Source organism: Coffea arabica, chromosome 3c (genome assembly GCF_036785885.1).
Source record: "Coffea arabica cultivar ET-39 chromosome 3c, Coffea Arabica ET-39 HiFi, whole genome shotgun sequence".
NCBI lineage: Eukaryota > Viridiplantae > Streptophyta > Magnoliopsida > Gentianales > Rubiaceae > Coffea > Coffea arabica.
The window spans coordinates 7649284-7668941 of record NC_092314.1 but is presented as its reverse complement, the minus strand read 5'-3'; the positions used below and the strand labels follow the sequence as shown (position 1 = coordinate 7668941).

Genomic DNA, 19658 nt, shown 5'->3' with positions numbered 1-19658 from the left:
TCTTTCTGGCAACTTATGACAAAATTGCTTCAGAAGTGAAGAATGGTTTACTCCTTGCACTAGAGGATCTCCTCACGGAGAAGACAGAAACTAGTATGGAAACTGTTGAATGCTTCATAGTTATGTTTTGATCCTCTGGAGAGAAGGATTATGCCTTATGCCAGGTAAATATTTATTTACACTTTGTAATCATGTAACAAACAGTATAATTTATGTACACAATACACATTTTTTAGTCAATGATATCGACAAATTCTTTTTGGGTTCTTGCACACATTTTGAATATTTTTTTCAGAGAAAATAGCGAGCATGTATAATAAGCAAACTACGTCAATCATCAGGGTGTACGAATACCATTGATTTGACTGTAATTAGGGAAACTCTGAACAAAAATCAAAGTTGTGGTGCAGCTTTGTTCTAGACACAGGTAACAACCCATGAGATGGGAAGGAGGTAAGAGTAACTTTTGAAAGAAAGGGTCAATATGCTTAGGATAATTTAACATCATGAATGTCTTTGTAGTTTACTTGTTTTTGTTGTTTTCTTTTGCAACTGTTTTTTTTTTTTTTTCAAATTCTTGTTTCCTAATGATCAGCGAAACTATGCATTTCTAGTCAATGCAAGTGGCAGAGCTGTATGAGCTGATACTCAGAATGGCATTTGAAAGCTATGGTGTTGAGAAATACTATGAATCTGTGAAAGAATCACCAGCTTATATATTTCGAGTCATCGAGGATGGAGCGGCCGAGTTGAATGAGAAAGGTGCAAGTTTGTTTCCTCATCATACAGACTTGAGTTTTACAACCAGACTTCATCAAAATCAAGTCAATGGTTTGGTGGTTGAGTCCAACGATGGAAGTTGGATTCCAGTTGATCTCCATCCCTTATCCTTCGTCGTCCTAGCCGGTGATGCATCGATTGCAGGCCCTTTCTTCCATATCCTACTCTCCCCCCCCCCCCCCCCCCCCCAAAACCCCCTTTTCCCCAATAAGATAACATTTCAATAATAAAATGAATATCTACAACTAGAGAAAACTGCTCTTTTAGATCATCCTGAGTAGCATTCATCAGCCAGGCAGGGAAAAGGTCTCCTTCCAAACTCCTCCATCACACAAAGTTCTGGCAATTTTTGCCAAAATGTGACTAGTCTTATAACAAAAGAAAAACAGCATTCTTGAAACATTTCACTATCTTCCATGTCTTCTAAAACCCTGTCATATAGTCCTTCATAAAGGATTTCCTTCTGGATATTCATTAGTGCAATTTGACAGTAAGACTGCACCTGAATGCGTCTCCAGCTTCTCTAGCTCTGTGTAAAGAACTTCTGATCATTGTTGCTCGGACTCAAGTATGGTTGTTCAATACAAGTATGTGTCTACTGTCTATGTATCCTCAGTTGTAAGTAACATATTTTGGAAACAAGGCAATATCAGACTTGTCATGTCAGATACAAATTATGGTTGGAAAGGAGAAGTGTCAGAATAGCAGAGCTTCTGATGGCTAATAGTTCTTCCAATGATGGCTCAGAGCAAGTATTTTGAGGTGCTGTCCAAGTAGTTACTAATCTTCCTTCCGAGTCACGAACCATTACACCCCGGCTTGCCCTATCATTCAATTTACAGCATGCAGGATTGGTATTCAGCGTTAAACTTGATTGTTCCAATTCCTGGGAGAAACCAGCCAGCATCTTCTGCAGTTTTGTCTACCATATTTGAGTCCCTCATCATTTTTCAGCTCTTCCTGGGCTTTCTGATTTGATCATTACCTGTTGAAAACTCAATAAACAGACATTATCTTGAAATGCATCAAACCTCTAAATCAATTCAATTACATATAGCTCATTGTCTTTCATTGAAACTATGCTAACAAATTTCAACAAAAATTAACCAGAAAATTCTCCATTTCTATGTTCAGGCACCAGGATTATACTACAATGTTTCAACCACTTCTGGACGGAGTAATCACCCTATTACATGAGTACTTGGTGCAGATAACTCCAAAAATTTTCTAATGATCAAAATTCAGTACTGAAGCCATCGTTATGCAATCTAGAACCTCAAGAATCCTACAAATAAACCCATCAATATGTTCAAAGAGATGTTATTATGTAACTCCAATTTTAGGAGATGAAGGGAATTTTCAAATAACTCTAATTGTATATAATAACTAAATATGATTGCAATTCCATACAAGGATAAATTCTTTGATTTGAATTTCTTAATTAGTTACCATACTGATTTCTTCATAGAAATCCAAGCAAAAGCACATGCTATAAGTATGATTGATCAAAATTTTGATCAAGAATGCACTCATAATTTGAAAAATGCAAATACTACTATCAAGTAAAACAACATTCCAATTAAGGACTGAAAATTTGTGCCACATGCCGAATCACAAATTACAACCTTTCAAAGTGACCACACGAACACAAGTTTTACTGAGCACACATTGTAAATAATTAGACCACCTTCGAATTTGATCTTTTTGATGATTTTTCTTCCCTAGGCTTGTCAGTTGCTTTCCTCTTCGTCCCCTCAGGCTCGACGGATGCTTTCCATTCCAACCCAAAGTGAATCAACGCATTTGAATGAGTGTTTACTACCTTCAAAAAATTCTCCCAATCCAAAGCTTCCAATTGCTGCTCTCTTTGTTTCCCTGCGTAGTATTTTCTTAAGTCCCCCTCCCAAACTAGACGGCTCTTAAAGATCTCGACTTTCAGTCCCTTCAAATTGTTCTGCCAGAACTTCAATTGTTGCAAATTGTGGGATTGTTCTTGATTTTTTCTTAGTATTAACCCGTCATAGAGGAGCTTCAAAGTCTCAATGTTCTTCCTCAAGATGTCAATCCAATGTTGCCTTATAGTTTTTGGACGACAAATCTGAAAAAGGACGTCCAACACGGGGACTGGAGATGATAACAAAGACTCCCTGTGGCTGTTTAGAGTCAATTCGTGCACCTCTTGAGGTCCATGATATGTCAAATTATCTCTAATTTCATTGAAATCAAATGACATGGTGCCTCCAACCTCAAGACTAACTGAAATTTTCGACTGAACTAGACTTGCCAACAATCTCTGCAATTTGAAAAACCATGAAGTGTCTAGATTCCCAACCCAGGATATACTTATATCAGAAGTCCAATGACCTGATGCAGCTATAAAAGACAAAACTGGTATGATCTTGCATTCGTTGTCAGCAAATACAAATCGAACAATGCTTGGGATGTCAAATTGTGCCTTGTTCAATCCCCAGTTATCTGCCAACTGTATTTCTTTCAGGGAGTCGCTCTTAATTTTGATTCTTTTCAAGTCTTGGCAATATTGGATTGTCAAATTTTCAAGGTGAGGAAATCTATGTTCCATTTGGATCAAAATCTTGTAACAGTGGCCAACAGCATACAGAACCAAAGTCTTCAGATTTTTGTACTGAGACGAACGCAAATCAAGCCAACAAGGTGTCCAATCATCAATATTGCGGATAAAGTCTTCATGACTCGAACAAAATAGTGATTCAAGGTTTGGAGCCTCATGCAGGATCAAACTTTGATCACGCTTTAATTTCACAGTAAACTCCCAAAGATTGTCTAAATCAGGCACATCAAAGTACTGAGAAAATTCGTCACCACCACAATAAGTAATTTCCAAGATCTCAATTGATAGGCAGCATGAAATCATGTGCTCAAACGTGACATTATCTAATTGAACCATGTATAGAGAGAGTCGCTTGAGATGATCAAACCCTCTAATGTTCTCCATCGATTGCTCAACCAACTCGAGCTCCCTTAGGCTTACATCAACTACTGATTTAGCTTCGAAGAAGATTTCAGGCAAATAACTTCCGCAGAGATCAAGATAGAGTTTCTTCACACCGCTTGTAACAGCCACCTGCAAGCACCTCTTAATAAGAGAATCCCACATAAAAATACCCCTTACAACAAGCATGAACTCCTCTATGCCCATCTTTTCTTTGGTGCAGTTCTTCAGGGTTCTTCTGACGTGTTTGCTGAACTTTCTATTTCTCTTATCTTTTGTTCTCGTATCCCAAAATCTGTAACCTCCTTCTTCCTCCAATTCCTCGGAGAAGTTTTCATAATCCAACGTCAAACTGACCGTGGGGCGTGCCCGCCATGCATTCAGCCATGATTTGGACAAAACACTTGTTTTAGTTGCTTGCTTGTATGAGAGGAAAGAGCTAATATGATTTATAATGTCTTCTGGCATGTCATCCATTGATGCCATCTCCAAGCTTGATCCTCGACGTAAAGGCTGAAATTTTCTGCAAGGAAAAAGAGTTGCCGCAGCGGAATACTACTACTGATTTTGAATAGGCGGCTAGTCTTGTATTTATACGTTTACCTAAGATGGGCTTTTACAGAATCAAATCTGTATAATGGGCTTAAATATCAGCTCAGCGAAATTCCATCAAGTTCGTCGCCCTCTTTTTAGTCCTTATCAAGGAAGGAGGCATTTTAAAAAAATATACCTACATTTATTTTTTTTTATTTTTATAAATAAAAAATCTTGAATTTAAAATCTCTTACTTACAATCACTCGCATCAAATCAAAGATAGTTATTCAGGCCAATTTTCATTAGAGTAATACGTAACATATAAATAGACTTAATTAATCAAAATTCTGATGTATGTTACAGGATAAAACAATAGAGAGCCTCAGCAGTCGGCATCTCTCAAACTGTTCCCGTAGTGCTTAGTTTATGGTCTAAAAAGTTGTCAATTGAAGTCAACAGCTCAATTAACAAACTGCACTGTGACAAAAATGACATTTTCTTCCCCCAAATAACTGTAGCAAGGGGCCAAATTTTATGCCCTGAATGGTTTAACACAGCAAACTTCCAGTACTAGTAAATAGTTCACGTACTTTGCAGTGAATGTAATGACATCTTTTATATACTAAAATTCATTGTGAAATTTTGATTATATATCTCATAATACAAGTTTTGTATGTTTTTCAGTTTCTTTAATCCATTACGGCTATAAAGATTATTCAAATTTAAACTTTTTGACCTAAAGCTTTTTAAACTTTTTTGAGCATTTTTTTTTATCAATTTTGGATTGAACTTTGATAACGATTATTAACACTATCATATTTTACCAAAAGTGTTGTGATTACCAGGACTAAATTACAAGATTGTATTTTAACAACTGAAAAACTAAGATTTGGATAAATTATTAAACACTTCTGAATAGTACTTACAATATCGATACTTATGACTAATGATCTTTTTGTTTTTGTTTTTCTTGTTTCTTTTTGGCAAAGACAAACAAAATTTAATTGTAGACTCATAATTTATTGATTATTTAGGAACAAAGCACATGAACAATATTTCCTTTTTCTTTATACTGGAGTTTTCTACAATTTTTATTTCACATCAAAATCTAATTCTTAGTATGTTAGACATTATTATTTTTCATGTTATATGAGTCGAATTAGTTAGTAGCTTTCTGAATTCAATGTTTGACTCTATGATGTTTTTTCCTTTGATTGCTATCTACTTAATTAAATGAAAATGCACGACAACTATTTTCCATGGGCTCTTCAATATAACATGAACATGGCATGATTTTATCTACCAATTAACTTTCAAACTTATAACATTAAAGTATTGGTTTCCAAAATATATACGGGATCTATCCTTTTTTTAGTATCCATAAATATATACTTTAATTTCTTTGAGAGCCCAAAACTGAATTACATATATATATTTTTTATAATAAAATAGAATAATTTTATTAATCATGAGATCAAATCTGCAACAAGTGCAGAACAAATAAAAGATGGAGGAGAGTTTCTCCATATACAAGAGTCTGAAAGATTAACAGTATACTTAGCAAGGTTATGAGCAGGAACATTAAACGACCTAGAAATCCATGAAACTTCCAAACACATGAAATCTTGACATAAGACAATGGTATCATCAATCAACAAGCCACATGATGAATCATCAGATTCCAAACGGTCTAGCATTTTGATGACTTTTTGTGAATCTCCTTCCAAAACAATCTTATTGAGACCCAAGAATTGTAGTAATTGAATAGCATGTTTGGCCACAAATGATTCAACCACTTCTGGTTCCAATATCCCAGGAATTTTCTTGGAGAGGCCAGTAAAAAAACTTCCTTTATCATCTCGGATAATAACACCAACCCCTGATGATTTATCATCCATAAACACAGCTCCATCAAAGTTTGCCTTAAAAAAACCCGCATTGGGTTGTATCCAATGACCTATTGATAGCCTTGATTGAAGAGAGGTAGGCATATTGCACTTATCTTTGGAATTTGCTTCATGGAATTGATTCGAGAATGCTATGGACAGGGAGACCAAGCTAAGAGGATCTCTGTAGGGCCCATCAAAGATTGCTCCATTCCGATTATTCCATAAATTCCAAAGAATAACACCCACCAATTCCATCTCTTTGCTTGATAGTCGTAAAAACTGGTGGGGAAGCTAGGATGTTATATGATCAGTCGATTGCAGTTGAACTTTATGGGTTAAGAAACTAAGCACCCACTATTGCACAGCTACAGGACAAGTTAAGAAGGTATGATCAATATCATCAACTGGAGCGAGACATAAAGGACAAGAGGTATCTAAATGGAGCCCTTTAGTATTGAGTTTTGTGCTGGTTGGTAGTATATCTTTACATGCCCTCCATAAGAAAATTTTAATTTTCTCAGGAAGATTCAAATGCCAAAGCCGAGACCAAACATTTTGCTTTAGAGTACTACTACTTGATGGCAAATTCTCCCAATTAGAAGATCGTTGCTTGATCAAGTGATACGCACTCTTCACAGTAAAATATCCATTCTTTGAAAAGTGCCAGATTAGCTTATCCCTATTATGAGTGTCTCCAATTGGAATGCTTTGAATTAATTCAATCTCCTTAGGCCAAAAAATTTCCTGCAATAAGTCAACTCGCCAAGTCTTTCGCTCGTAGTCTATTAGGCAATCAACTGTGGAATTCTCCAGCAATGCAGTAGACCGCGACACGATTTTAAAAGTAGATGGCTGTGGAAGCCACCTATCTTTCCAGATTTTGATAGACTGGCCAGAACCAACTCGCCATTTGCTTCTTGCTTGTGTATACTTCCTGACCTCACATAGTTCGCGCCAAGACCAGGAAGGCCGTGATCCTTCTTGAGCCTGGAAGAAATCAGTATTGGAAAAATATTTAGCTTTATATACCCGATGAAGAAGGCTAGATAGTTGTGTAGCAATACGCCACGCTTGCTTAGATAACAATGCAAGATTAAAAGTCTTAAGCTGCCTAAAACCCATTCCTCCATCTTCTTTTCGGTTGCAAAGTTTATCCCAACTAACCCAGTGAATTGGTCTAGCCTTATTTCCATCACCCCACCAAAAACTGCTCATCATTGATTGGATATCCATTAGCAAAGAATCTGGAAATTTGAAACAAGACATCGAATTTGTGGGAATTGCCTGAACCACTGCTTTCAGCAAAATTTTCTTTCCCCCTTTTGATAACCGTTGTTCATTCCATCGTTGAATTCGTTGCCAAATTCTATCCTTGATAGAAGAGAATACGTCACATTTGGAGCGTCCAATAATGGTGGGAAGACCAAGATATTTTTCATGTGCAACCATTTCTTTAATATTCAGGAACTGAGTGATATCTTGTCGGGTTGAGAAATCTATGTTACTACTGAAAACCACAGCTGATTTCTCAAGATTGATCTCTTGCCTAGAAGCTTCCTTATATAGTTGCAAGATATCCTGAATATGTTGAGCTTCTTGTAGGGTTGCTTTGCCAAATAACAAAGTATCGTATGCAAATAATAAATGAGAAAGCTTGGGGCCACTCTGACCTATTCAAACTCCTGACAATGTACCACAAGCCTCTGCTTCTTGTAATAGATAGGAAAAAATCCTCTGCACATATGAGAAATAAATACGGAGAAATTGGATCGCCTTGTCTAATGCCCCACTATGGTCGTAGATAACCAAATTGAACACCATTCAGCTGAAAAGAATATGAAATAGTAGAGAAACAACTGGAAATAAGATCAACAAAAGATGGATGAAAACCTAAAGCCAACAACATTCCTTTAAGAAAAGACCACTCAACCCTATCAAGCGCTTTGCTCATGTCCAATTTAATGGACATGGATCCCTTTTTGCCTGTAGACTTTGATTTAAGAGAGTGGTTAACTTCGTAAGCGATCAAGATATTATCTGTAACAAGACGACCAGGAATAAAAATAGACTGAAAGGGCGAGAGAATTATTGAAAGAACTTTCTTTAATCTATTAACTATAACCTTAGAAGCTAATCTATAAACTACATTACATAAACTAATTGGAGGAAATTGAGTTATATTGGATGGACATTGGCATTTTAGGATAAGCAAAATGTAAGTGAAATTCAATCGATCATCAAAATGCCCATTGTTCAGGAATTCAAGAACACGTTTCACTACATCCTGACTAACAACATGCCAAAATTTCTGATAAAGTATTGGGGACATGCCATCAAGACCGGGAGATTTAAAATGATGCATTTGATTTAAAGCTTGTGTTACCTCAAAAGCTGAGTAAGTTCGCATCAGTGAATCATTCATTCGTTTAGATACCTTAGGTTGCACTCTTTGCAAAACCGCATCAATTATCTCAGATGGCTTTGAACTGGAAAAAATGGATCCAAAATGATCTAAGATAATGTTCTCCAGATCATCATAAGAGTTGCACCACTGCCCCGCATCATTGAAAAGGCCATTTATTTGATTTTGTTTTGTCGCTTGGATGCCTGTGCATGGAAGAAAGCTGTATTCCGATCCCCCTCTCGATACCAGTGAGTTTTACTCCTTTGCTTCCACATAGTATTTTCCCGATCCAAAATATCCTCTAATTGATTTGTTAAAGTCCCAATTTGAGATTTAACAGCATCAGAGAGAGTCCTTTGCTGCAGCTTAGCAATCTTTTTCCTTAGGTCGTCTACTGCAGAACAAACATTACCAAATCTTGATTTGCTCCATTGTAAAAGACCCATTCGACATTCATCAGTTTTCTTTAACAAATTAACACAAGCATTATCCGCAGATGTACTTTCCCAAGATTGTCGAATTACATTTTCACAATTATCTGCCTTTATCCACATGACTTCGAACATAAAACGTTTAAATTTCTTCGTCTCATTTGTAGTCTTTGAAGATTTAATGAAATTCTCAAAGCTAAAAACTAGAGGCAAATGATCAGAGAATTTAGAATGCACATGCTTGAGTTTTGAATCAGGGAATAAGTCCACAAAATCTTGAGTTGCACAAGCGCGATCAAGTCTCGCTCTAATCGTATTTGGATATGTCCGACTATGGCACCATGTATAAGTGAAACCTTCATAGCCCACATCATGCAGATTACTATCCATCAAGGCCCGACGAAAATTCATGATTTGCCTGTTATTTCGTGGACCAAAACCTTGAAATTCGATTTGGCTAAGGACTACATTATAATCACCAATACAAAGCCAGGGGAGCCGAGATTGTGTGCTTAGTTTTCGGAGAGAATCCCAGGAATATTTTCACTTTGAAACATCAAGGATGTCCATAGAAGCCAGTGAAATGCCATGTGTAATTTGGCATATGAACATTGGCATCAATAAAATTACTTGCAAAGCAGTTCAATGATATGTCAAGATCTTTTTTCCACAGGAGAGCTAACCCACCAGAAGTGCCCTGTGCATCCACACCAATATCAAACCACCCAATTTGCTACTTCAATTTCTCCACAAATCTACTAGAACACTTAGTTTCTATCAAAAAAATAATTGAAAGTCTTTCCCTCCGGATAAAACTCTGGATCGAGTTCATGAACTGTGTGGAGGTTTTTCAACCCTCGATAGTTCCAGCTTAAAAGACTCATGATTCTTGGCGGGGCTGGTGACCAGCCTCCGCCATTGATATACCATGTGATGTGGTTGAACCAGCTGTATTAGATTTCTTGGAAAGAGGAACATCCTCCATATCAACATCATCAGAGAGGGAAAAATTTTCAAGATATTTCACCTTGCTGCCTAATAACCTTTTATGAGAAGATTGAGCCGTAGACGACATCAAACTTGATTTGGGACTGTCAGTGCTCTTTCTCCGTTTGAAGGTACTAGCCAGAGACCAGAGTTTATGGGTGTAGATGAATGTTATACTCTTTCTAAGATAAGAAAGATAATGTCATAATTCTTTCCACAGGCACGGAGCAATGGCCGGACAAGTTGTAGTGTTCATCAAGTAACAAACTAACAATAATGTCCTCAGAAGAGACAAGGCAGTGGATCGGATTGTTTTTGTTAGTGGTATATTGACTTTTGGTGAAAACCATCACCTATTGAATCCAAAATCTTTATAGTGATTATTAAGAAATAAATTAACAGTAAAATTGCAGAAGCATACCTGGATTCATGTTGACTAACTGGTACTTGAATTCTTCGAGATTTTGAGATGGCCTTCCAGGTCAACACTTATCCGCTAATCCCTTGAGAGAGCTCTTGGGATGACGATCTGGTATATTTTCTGATGATGAGAAGAGGTATTTTGTGATACTAAAAAAAATATGAAAATAAAAATACGTATGATTCGGTGATCATAACTCTATTTATAGATAACTTTCTTAATATTTTTTTTTAGAACTCTTATTTCATCCCATCATAAAAATAGAAATTATCCTTAAGTTTCTATACATTAAAGTCCCACATCCTATTAGATACAATAAAGCTAAACTATAATTGATCACTTTAATTGGATTTAAACTTATTTGACTGTCTGCAACATAATTATTCACATATAAATCCAACGTCAAATTAAGGATCCAACAGTTTTCCTACAGCAAAGGGATAGTGGAAGCACCAAAACAGCTAGTTGATGAGCAACATCCTTTATTGTTTAAGCCATTTGATCATTTTGAATTGGCTTCTGTGGTCTTCACAAAAAGGTTGAACGGAACGTAATTGAAGATAAACTCATAGTCCTGTGTGGCAATTAAGGAAACCATTTGTCCATCTTAAAGTGTTTTTTAATTGAGGATCAAAATTGTAATAGTAGTAAAAGATTGTTCAGTTCTAATGGTTTGGATCAAATTAGTTTTTCTGTTAGTACGTACTGTTGTCTAGTTGTGTGGAATGGGGATCATTTCAATCTCTTCCTTTTCTTTTTGGGGAAAATGCAGTTTTAATTTGATGGGAGCATACGAACATAGTTCAAAATGTCCTGCAGCATTTTATTCAGTTGGTGACAACATAACTAATTCAACTTTTTTAATTGGAAAAATTAATCTATTTAACAAGTATATACTTTATCAACACTTCAATAACTTTGAGGTTCCTTGTAGCCTTCAATCTGCTACAACTGAGATGCAAGGCTCAAGGCCAAAGTTATCGACTCCCAAACTCCATCAAATCTTTTCCTCACGTAGGTCTTAGCAGTGAAAACTTAAATCCTGGCAAAAAAAATTTTTTTGGCACAAATATTTGGCTATCTACAAGCAAGCAAGTGAAGAATGCACTTGACAATCATGGGTTTTTTCTGGCAATTTATGACAAAATTTCTTCAGCTGTCAAGGATGATTTTTGCCTAGCAATAAAGGAGTTTTATGAGCTCCCCAAAGAGAAGAAAAGCCAGTCGTGATGATCAACTTCCTATTCTTGAACTTACAGCCATTGGAGATGCAACTAGTATACAAGCTGCAGAAGGTTTCACAAATCTCTTTTGTCCTCTGGGAAGAAGACTGTTTAAGGTACAATTTTATCCGTCCATGCTTATGTACAATAATTTACTAACACACACACACACACACACACACACAAAGAGTAATGGTCCAACTTGTAAGTTTAAGAGAAATCAATGTTGTTGGAAAGGTTATAGACTAAGTCACATGATGTGAAATTTGAAGAAGGCAAATGTAATTTTAAAAGGGGATCATTTCAACATTTGAGGTTTTGCTAGCCCTGAAGTTTATAATATTATACTGTCTCCCCAATTTCGAGTTTAAATTTTAAAAAGTTAGTAAATCGAAGTATCTATATAAAATGCTGAAAGCAATTTTTATTGCTAAATTATCCTTGAATAGCTCATGAAAAAAAGTGATATAAAAATTTAAATTGAAAAGGGTATGACTTGAACTAGTTGAAAAAAGGGAAAATTTTAAAGTCAAAAATTATTTTTGGCGGGGTGAAGAGAAATAAATATGTTAGTCTTGATGCTTGGAAACATTTAGGCTCAAAGAAACTAGAATAACACATTTGACTTCAAAAAAGGGTTTGAAAATGCAAAAGCAAAAATGAATAAAACTAAGCGTCAAATGAGTTTTAATTTGAAGAAGTCAGCGAATCCAAATATATTTTTGGAGTGCATTTGGATAATTGCCATAACCGGAAGTACTTTTCATCATTGGTTCATTTTGCTTTAAATAAGAGAGGAATTGTGTAAATATTTTGAAACGGTAGAGACGTCATGTATTAATATGCAAAATCTCATGACATTATTGATAATTTACCCTAACAATTATGATGTTGATGCTTCAACAACTTCATAAATTTGAATATTACTGTAAATGCAAATGACTCGTTAGACAAGAATATCTATTTTAACTTTTTTAATAAATGAAATTATTTACTACTAGTTAATACTCCATATGATAGTGTGACTTGTCACTTGTATACTGAGAAAGAATTTTTTAGCCACACTCGAACAATTTACTTATTTTTCTCTTGGCTTGTTCTGTTTGGCAGCAAAAGCGGACTGGCTAAATGTTGACCTGCTCCTGATCATTTTAAGATCGGCATCTTCCTTCCCATTCTTGTACGTTGAAGAACCTATCCACCAATCTTGAGCTTCTTTGTAGCTTTAAATCTGTTACAACCGAGTTTTTTTTATTCCAGGGCTCAACAACATAGTCATGGACTCCCAATTAGCTCCATCAAATCCGCCTCTCATAGATTTTAGCAGTGAAAACTTGAAACCTGGGACCAGCATTTGGATCTCCACAAGCAAGCAAGTGAAGTGTGCACTTGAGAATCATGGGATTTTTCTTGTAACTCATGACAAAATTTCTTCAGAAGTCAAGAATGGTTTTTACCAAGCAGTAAAGGAGTTCTATGGTCTCCCCATGGAGAAAAAATGTCAGTTCACTTCAGATAAACCTTATTCGGGTTATTTGGGGAAAGCTGCTGATGAATTTCCCTCGTTTGAAACTACTTCTATTGAAGATCCAACTAGTGAGGAAGCCTTTGATGGCTTCATTAATCTCTTTTGCTCCTCCGGAAGGAAGGATTATGTCAGGTTAGCATTTGTCCTTGATCATGATCTAGTTATTTTACTTATATGTACTGTTTATATATATATATCAACCGACTCTAGAGGCACTTGGGATCCTCGGTGACATGTTTTCTATGCCAACCCAATGCCACCAATAGTGTTGCGCCAAGTGTCTTGTTATTATTTAAACTTTAATTTTCTAATAATTCAATTTGGCTTGGTTTAACACAAGTTTAAATAATAACAAGACACTTGGCGCAACACCATTGGTGGCATTGGATTGGCATAGAAAACATGTCACCGAGGATCCCAAATACTCTAGAAGTGGCCCGATGAACCTAAAAAGAAAACAAGTCAAACTCAGGTCAGAAATGGGTTGACCCATTATCCCGTTTAGGAAATAAAATAAGTTAATAAATATATAAAAAAATTTATCTAAATAGGTTTTTGTATCTGTTTCATGTGGATTGTAAGAATTGATTTTAAACTTGTATTTTGCTAGCCGCCTTTTGTTTAGATTGTTCTAATTTAATTTGTTTGACTTGTGTGAAGTTGGAGTTATTATTTTTGGATAGATGAAGTGTTACATTATTTTCTACTCTTAAGGTGTCTTAATTTACTTTAGATCTAACTTGGGATTGTTTTATTATGGTCTTTATTATTTGATTATGTAAGTAGTCTTGTGTGGAATTAGTTTTGTTAGAAATTATAGCAATAGATTAGTAAATTGGAATTATATTTCGGATCATTTGGCGGACTCGCCAATCTGAAAATTTTGTATTCAGGTCAGACATGTTGACCCACCGCGGGTTGGCAAGTTGTGTTCAAATCAGTGGGTCTCCTGTTATATCTAAGTTTTGACCCGACCCGTCAATCCGTTTTTTACCCTATTGCCACCCCTAACCAACTCCTTAAAAATTGAACCAGAACGGAACTTGCTGCTCCAAAAACGGCTGGTGATATGGGGAAATCCCAGCTTTTTGATTTGCTTTTGTATAACACATTTGAGGCCTTTTCTTAAGCCTTTCCTGTTCATAGCCGAGTTTTTTTTTAATCAACTTTGAAGAAAAAATCGTTATTCTAAGAACCTTGTTTGGATCATGATTTTTTATAAATACATTTCTCAATTATTTTTTTATTTTATATACATTACAAAACTCCTAAAAATAGCAATCTCAATGGGATAAAAAAAAATTTTGGCTAAGCTTCTGCAAAAGTCAAAACTATAGGGACCGATGTTCACCACAGAAGACGGACTTTTCTTGCTAATGGGTATTCAATTTTGACTATAAGGCCCACATTTACACTATTTACCAATATACCACAAAAATATTCCTATATACTAATTTTAGCATGTTTATATTTTACTACACAACTAATTCATTAGCTTCTCGAGATAAAACAATTTATGAAAGTAGAATCATTCATAACTTTTCATTTGGGGGTTGGAGGGAGAGAACCAACCTCCAACCCCCAAACCAAATAGGTGATTTAAATTACGGCTCAATTCACCATTTAGATGCACATATTTACATTTCTCGTCCCTTTGCATATATGAATTTGGTGGATTGAATTTCACTTTTGGAAACACAGACACCTTAGGCCCTTCTTGACCAATGCCTATTGAGCAATCCTTACATAAATCTTTTTCTACAGTAACAAAAGCTTGTCAGAAACTAATTCTTTTATTACACTAAGAAAAATTGGTTATCAGAAATGTTATAGATATAACCCGGCCTGCAGTTTTGATCCTTCTCATGTATAAGTAAATATGATTGTAATTGTTCCTTTTTTCTTCTTTTCTATTTTGTTTATTGAGCTTAATGATCAGTGAAATCATGCAATCCTACTCAAAGCAAGTGGCAGAACTGCATGAGGTGATAATCAGAATGGTATTTGAAAGCTATGGGGTTGAGAAATACTATGAATCTTTCAGAGAATCAATAGCTTATGTGTGTAGAGTCAACAAGTACAGAGCAGCAACCAAGTTCACAGAGAAATATGTAGGTTTGGTTGCCCATACAGACTTGAGTTTCATGACCATACTTCATCAAAATCAAGTCAATGGTTTGGAGGTCAGGTCCAATGATGGAAGTTGGATTCCGGTTGATTTTCCTCCCTCGTCCTTCGCTGTTGTTGCTGGTGATGCATTGATGGTAGGCCATTTCTTTCATCGATGAGTATTTTCCTAATGCAAATTTACTTGATGAGTATTTTCCTTTCACTGATAATGATTATTTTTTAATCTCGATTTAAGCCTAAATTTCCTGTTAGAAGCATGATACGCAATCTCTATTTAAATTTTAATCCTTTTTTGCTAGGAGCGTTAGAGTCATGGATTTATTCTTCTTGTGTAAGGTAAACTTTACACTGTCTATATATATATATATATATATATATATACATATATATATATGTATATATTAGCCAAAATGATTGAAAAAGCTAAAAATAAGGAGTATTATTCCCTTACACGAGCGTGTCTAAGTAGATAATTCCTTTGACATTTTTTTTTTTAACTGAGGAAAGCTGAAAATTGGGAGTACTACTCCCTTACATGCACACGTTAAATTCCTACATAGATGGTATTGTCCAAGTTAACCAATACTATGCCTGAATATGTTGAGGCAATTTAGAGAAGGAGTCGAACATTCCTTGACCCCCACCTGAGAGGCTCGCCAGAGCATCAGCAACCGCATTGGCCTCTCTATAAATGTGGCGCAACTGCCCAATTTCGCTCGCTAACAGGATCCTTATATGCTGAATGACATTCCTTACACTGTCTATATGAAAAATGTTACTCTTTTGAAAATGTCTGAGTGACTAAAAATAGACGGTAAATATAATCTCGAGATCTGAAATTTGGAGGGAATTCAGTGGTTCAAAAAATCAAATATGACAAGTATAAAATATTGAGTCTTGAGTTTTGAAGCTCCAAAAGTAGTGAAATGGTCTCTTGCTGCTTCCCTGACTTTCACACAATGCAAAACCAAATAATGGGAGGAATATTAGCCAATTGAAGATTACAAGAGTCTAATTACATAGTGCTTATGCAACACCACCTACTCTCAAATGAAGAAAAGTACTCCATGGAAATCGGAGAATTAACAGTGGAGATTACGGAATTCCATCATATATTCTATCCTTACCTTGAATTGCCCAGTTGAATTACGGTAAAATTCTCGCTGGATGATCTAAGTTTAACTTTATGACATTTATCCTTTGGTTCTCATCTACTTGTTACATGCAATTGTGCCACAAATATTTTGCAATGGCATGCATAGAAATAACGTCTTTTGAGAGCCCACAACTCGTAATCATGTAACAAGTGATGTGCGTTGATCTATGTTTAAAAATTAACTACACTGCCAGCGCATAAAAAGTTAATCTTTAATTAGTAATCCTTTCCAAGATAAGAACGATTATGATCAAATATTTCTTTCCACAGGCATGGAGCAATGGCAGGATACATTCCATTCTTCATCGAGTCATGATGGCATCAGAAGAGCCAAGATACTCGATTTTGTTGTTCGCCTACAAGAAAGGGATGGTGGAAGCACCAGAAGAGCTAGTCGATGAGCAACATCCTTTACTGTTTAAGCCATTTGATAATCTTGATTTGGTTTCTTTGGCCTATGCAGAAAGGGTGATCGTAACTGAAGATAAGCTCAAAGTCCTTTTGGCACTTAAGGACGCCATTTGTCCCTCTTGAAGTGCTGCTGCTGGCTGCATTACCTAATTTACATGATACACATTGGTGTTCAAGAACTACATATATATTATAAAGGATACATGTTTCTGATTTCCAATTCTTAATTATGCTTCAGAGTGCTTAATGAATTGGGCACTTATGGTTTGTAATTGAAAATCAAAATTGTAATAGTAATAAAAGAATGTTCAGTTATAATGCTTGGATCAAATTAGTTTATCTATTAGTACCTAATCTTCTTTAGTTTTACCTTTCCTTTTTGGAAAATTGTAGGAGTAGTTTTAATTTGATGGGAGACATGACACGCATAGTTCAAGATGTCAGTCCAACAGCATTTAATCACAACTAAATCAACATTTTTCGTCGGGAAAATTAAACATGATATGTAAACTTGCCAGATGTTGTATAACAAGTAATTTCTTTAGTAATACTTCAATAACCTCAAAGAGCATATTCAAGAACCTTAAGGTTCCTCGTAGCCTCAAATCCTGCTGCAACTGAGAAAATAATCTACTTACACGTTTCTGTATGTGTATATATGGGTATATAATTTGCTCATATTTGCATAGAATAGACAGACATGCATATGTTGTAATGGCAAGGTTATAGACAGAAGTCACATAATATAAAATTTAAGAAGTTAAATGTAATTTTCGAAATGGATAATTTACCCCCCAAAAAAAAAAAACCTCTCTTGGGGTTTCTAACAATTTCATTTTGCAGCCTGAAGTTTAAGCTATTATCTTGCGTCCATTATTTTGAGTTTTAATTATGACAAAGTCGGCCAAACTCTAAAAAGATCCATATCAAATGCTAAAACTATTGTTACTCCCAAAGTATGCTTGAAGGCTCATAACAATTTGATACAACAATTTAGGTGTAGGAGAGCATGACATGAAAATGTAGGAAAAAAAAAGGGAAAAGTTGATTTTAAATAATCATTTATGGTATATGGCTCACAACAATTTGATACAACAATTTAGGCTCATTTCCTAAATGAGTTGAGCTTGGCTCGACTCGCAATTACTTCGTTTAAATTCATCTACATTTATACATTTATGCAAGCTAGTATTACTAATTTTTCTTATTAATTATGTAAATTTATCACATCTCTATTGTGTAGGATTTCATTTTGTTTAAATATTGGGGATCTTCTTATATCTGCAAAGAAGATTTTTTCATTCAATAGGCAAATTAAATTGATCATTTTTTTTTAAATTTCAGAGTTGTATAATATATTCGAACATATTTGAGTTTTTTGAACTCGAGCTAGTTCAAACTTAGCTTATTTACGTCATACAAGTAGAAAATTGTGTTCAAGTTGAAAATTTTCTTCTAGATTTTATTTGCTTAAATAATTATTAGAATAGCACGGATAATTTGATATGCGGTTGGTGTAGAAAGGTTAAATAAATGGGATGGTTTAAGTGCAAAAAAATTGTTAAAATAGCCATTTTATTTTAGCATTTTTTATTTTTCTCTTCCATATTTGTTTGCTTGAAGAAGTGTTATAATGGCGAAGGTAATTTTTTTTCAATGTTGTAATAGTGATTAGCGGTCTCATCTCCTGACATAGAGAGGTAAATGATGATTTTGAAACTTCAAGAGGGCCAAATAATATTAGCATATACTTCAGGGGAAGTTTCTAAAACTATTCCAATTATCTTTACTCTCCAAAAATTAGTTCTTAAAAGTTAGGGATAATTTCACATACCTGCCCTGAGATTTTTAACAATTGTAGAAAACACCCCTCAAGTTTTGAAAATTACACTTAACTCCTCTATTTTCATTGTCTAAGCAACATTTTAAGTCCAAAAGGCTAGACTTTTTCTTAAAAATCCTATAATGCCCTTGAGTTATAATTCACAATAAAAAAAAAGAAAAAAGGGTTCACCGTCTCTATTTTATTCATCATTACTTGCTATCACCATTGCCTACCTATTAATATCCAAATCATCACTAAGTAAACACTTACCTTTGTTCTAACGTCCTTATTTTACCTAAAAATGTCCAATGCAAACAATCCTATCAACTACAAAATACCACATCAAATACCTAAAAGCTTACTTACAATCTCATATCAATATCAAATTTTGCTTAATACAAAGCAATAGTCATCAATATATCTAAATTTCAATTCTACAGCTGCCACATTTCTAATATAAAATAGTCTAAACCATCACTACTAATATCAATATTCAATATACTCCATCTGCATAGAGTTCAAAATCAATCAAATTCTCTCTATAAGAACAACATCATTAATAATTGCAAATAAAAAATAGAAATACAATGAAGTTATAGATATACAAGGAACACTTTTTTTTTTCATAACAACCATAATAGTATAATCTTTATTTAGTCCCTATTTCACTTTTTATCCTTAATTCCTTATTTTTTATACTGCCATTATCTTCATCTCCATCTAGTTATATAACGAAATCATCACTCAACTATCATTTGACAATTTCAATTTGCTAATATCCATAAAAAATTGGAAACAAAAATGTGTGCAAAGAAGCTATTTAATAGTAATGAAAAAGAGAAAATTGGGAATAAACATCAGAATAGTTAAGCATTAGTGGTTGGAATGTATGATGGCCTTGTTACTAGCATTAGTACACATTTGATCAATAATAATAAATAAATGTGTTTGGAAGGAAAACAGATGT

At 34.9% G+C, this 19658-nt stretch overlaps 2 protein-coding genes across 4 annotated transcripts; one reads left to right on the top strand and one right to left on the bottom strand.

The window, feature by feature from the left end:
• Positions 1-2458: 2458 nt before the first annotated feature.
• On the bottom strand, positions 2459-4237 carry LOC113735494 (putative F-box/LRR-repeat protein At5g38386). Its single transcript, XM_027262496.1, has one exon. It carries the CDS (start codon positions 4235-4237, stop codon positions 2459-2461), a length of 1779 nt encoding a protein of 592 aa, XP_027118297.1.
• Positions 4238-12689: 8452 nt separating this feature from the next.
• Positions 12690-17197, top strand: LOC113733694 (probable 2-oxoglutarate-dependent dioxygenase AOP1). Of its 3 annotated transcripts, XM_072082156.1 has the most exons (4): positions 12690-12821; positions 12902-13301; positions 15097-15433; positions 16726-17197. In XM_072082156.1, the coding sequence occupies exons 2-4, from the start codon at positions 12919-12921 to the stop codon at positions 16987-16989; spliced, it is 984 nt and encodes a 327-aa protein (XP_071938257.1). In that variant the 5' UTR covers positions 12690-12821; positions 12902-12918; the 3' UTR covers positions 16990-17197. The 3 variants fall into 3 exon arrangements, with proteins under 3 accessions (XP_071938257.1, XP_071938256.1, XP_027115692.1); XM_072082155.1 differs by having other exon boundaries at positions 12723-13301; XM_027259891.2 differs by having other exon boundaries at positions 12725-13301; positions 15109-15433.
• The last annotated feature ends 2461 nt before the right edge of the window (positions 17198-19658 follow it).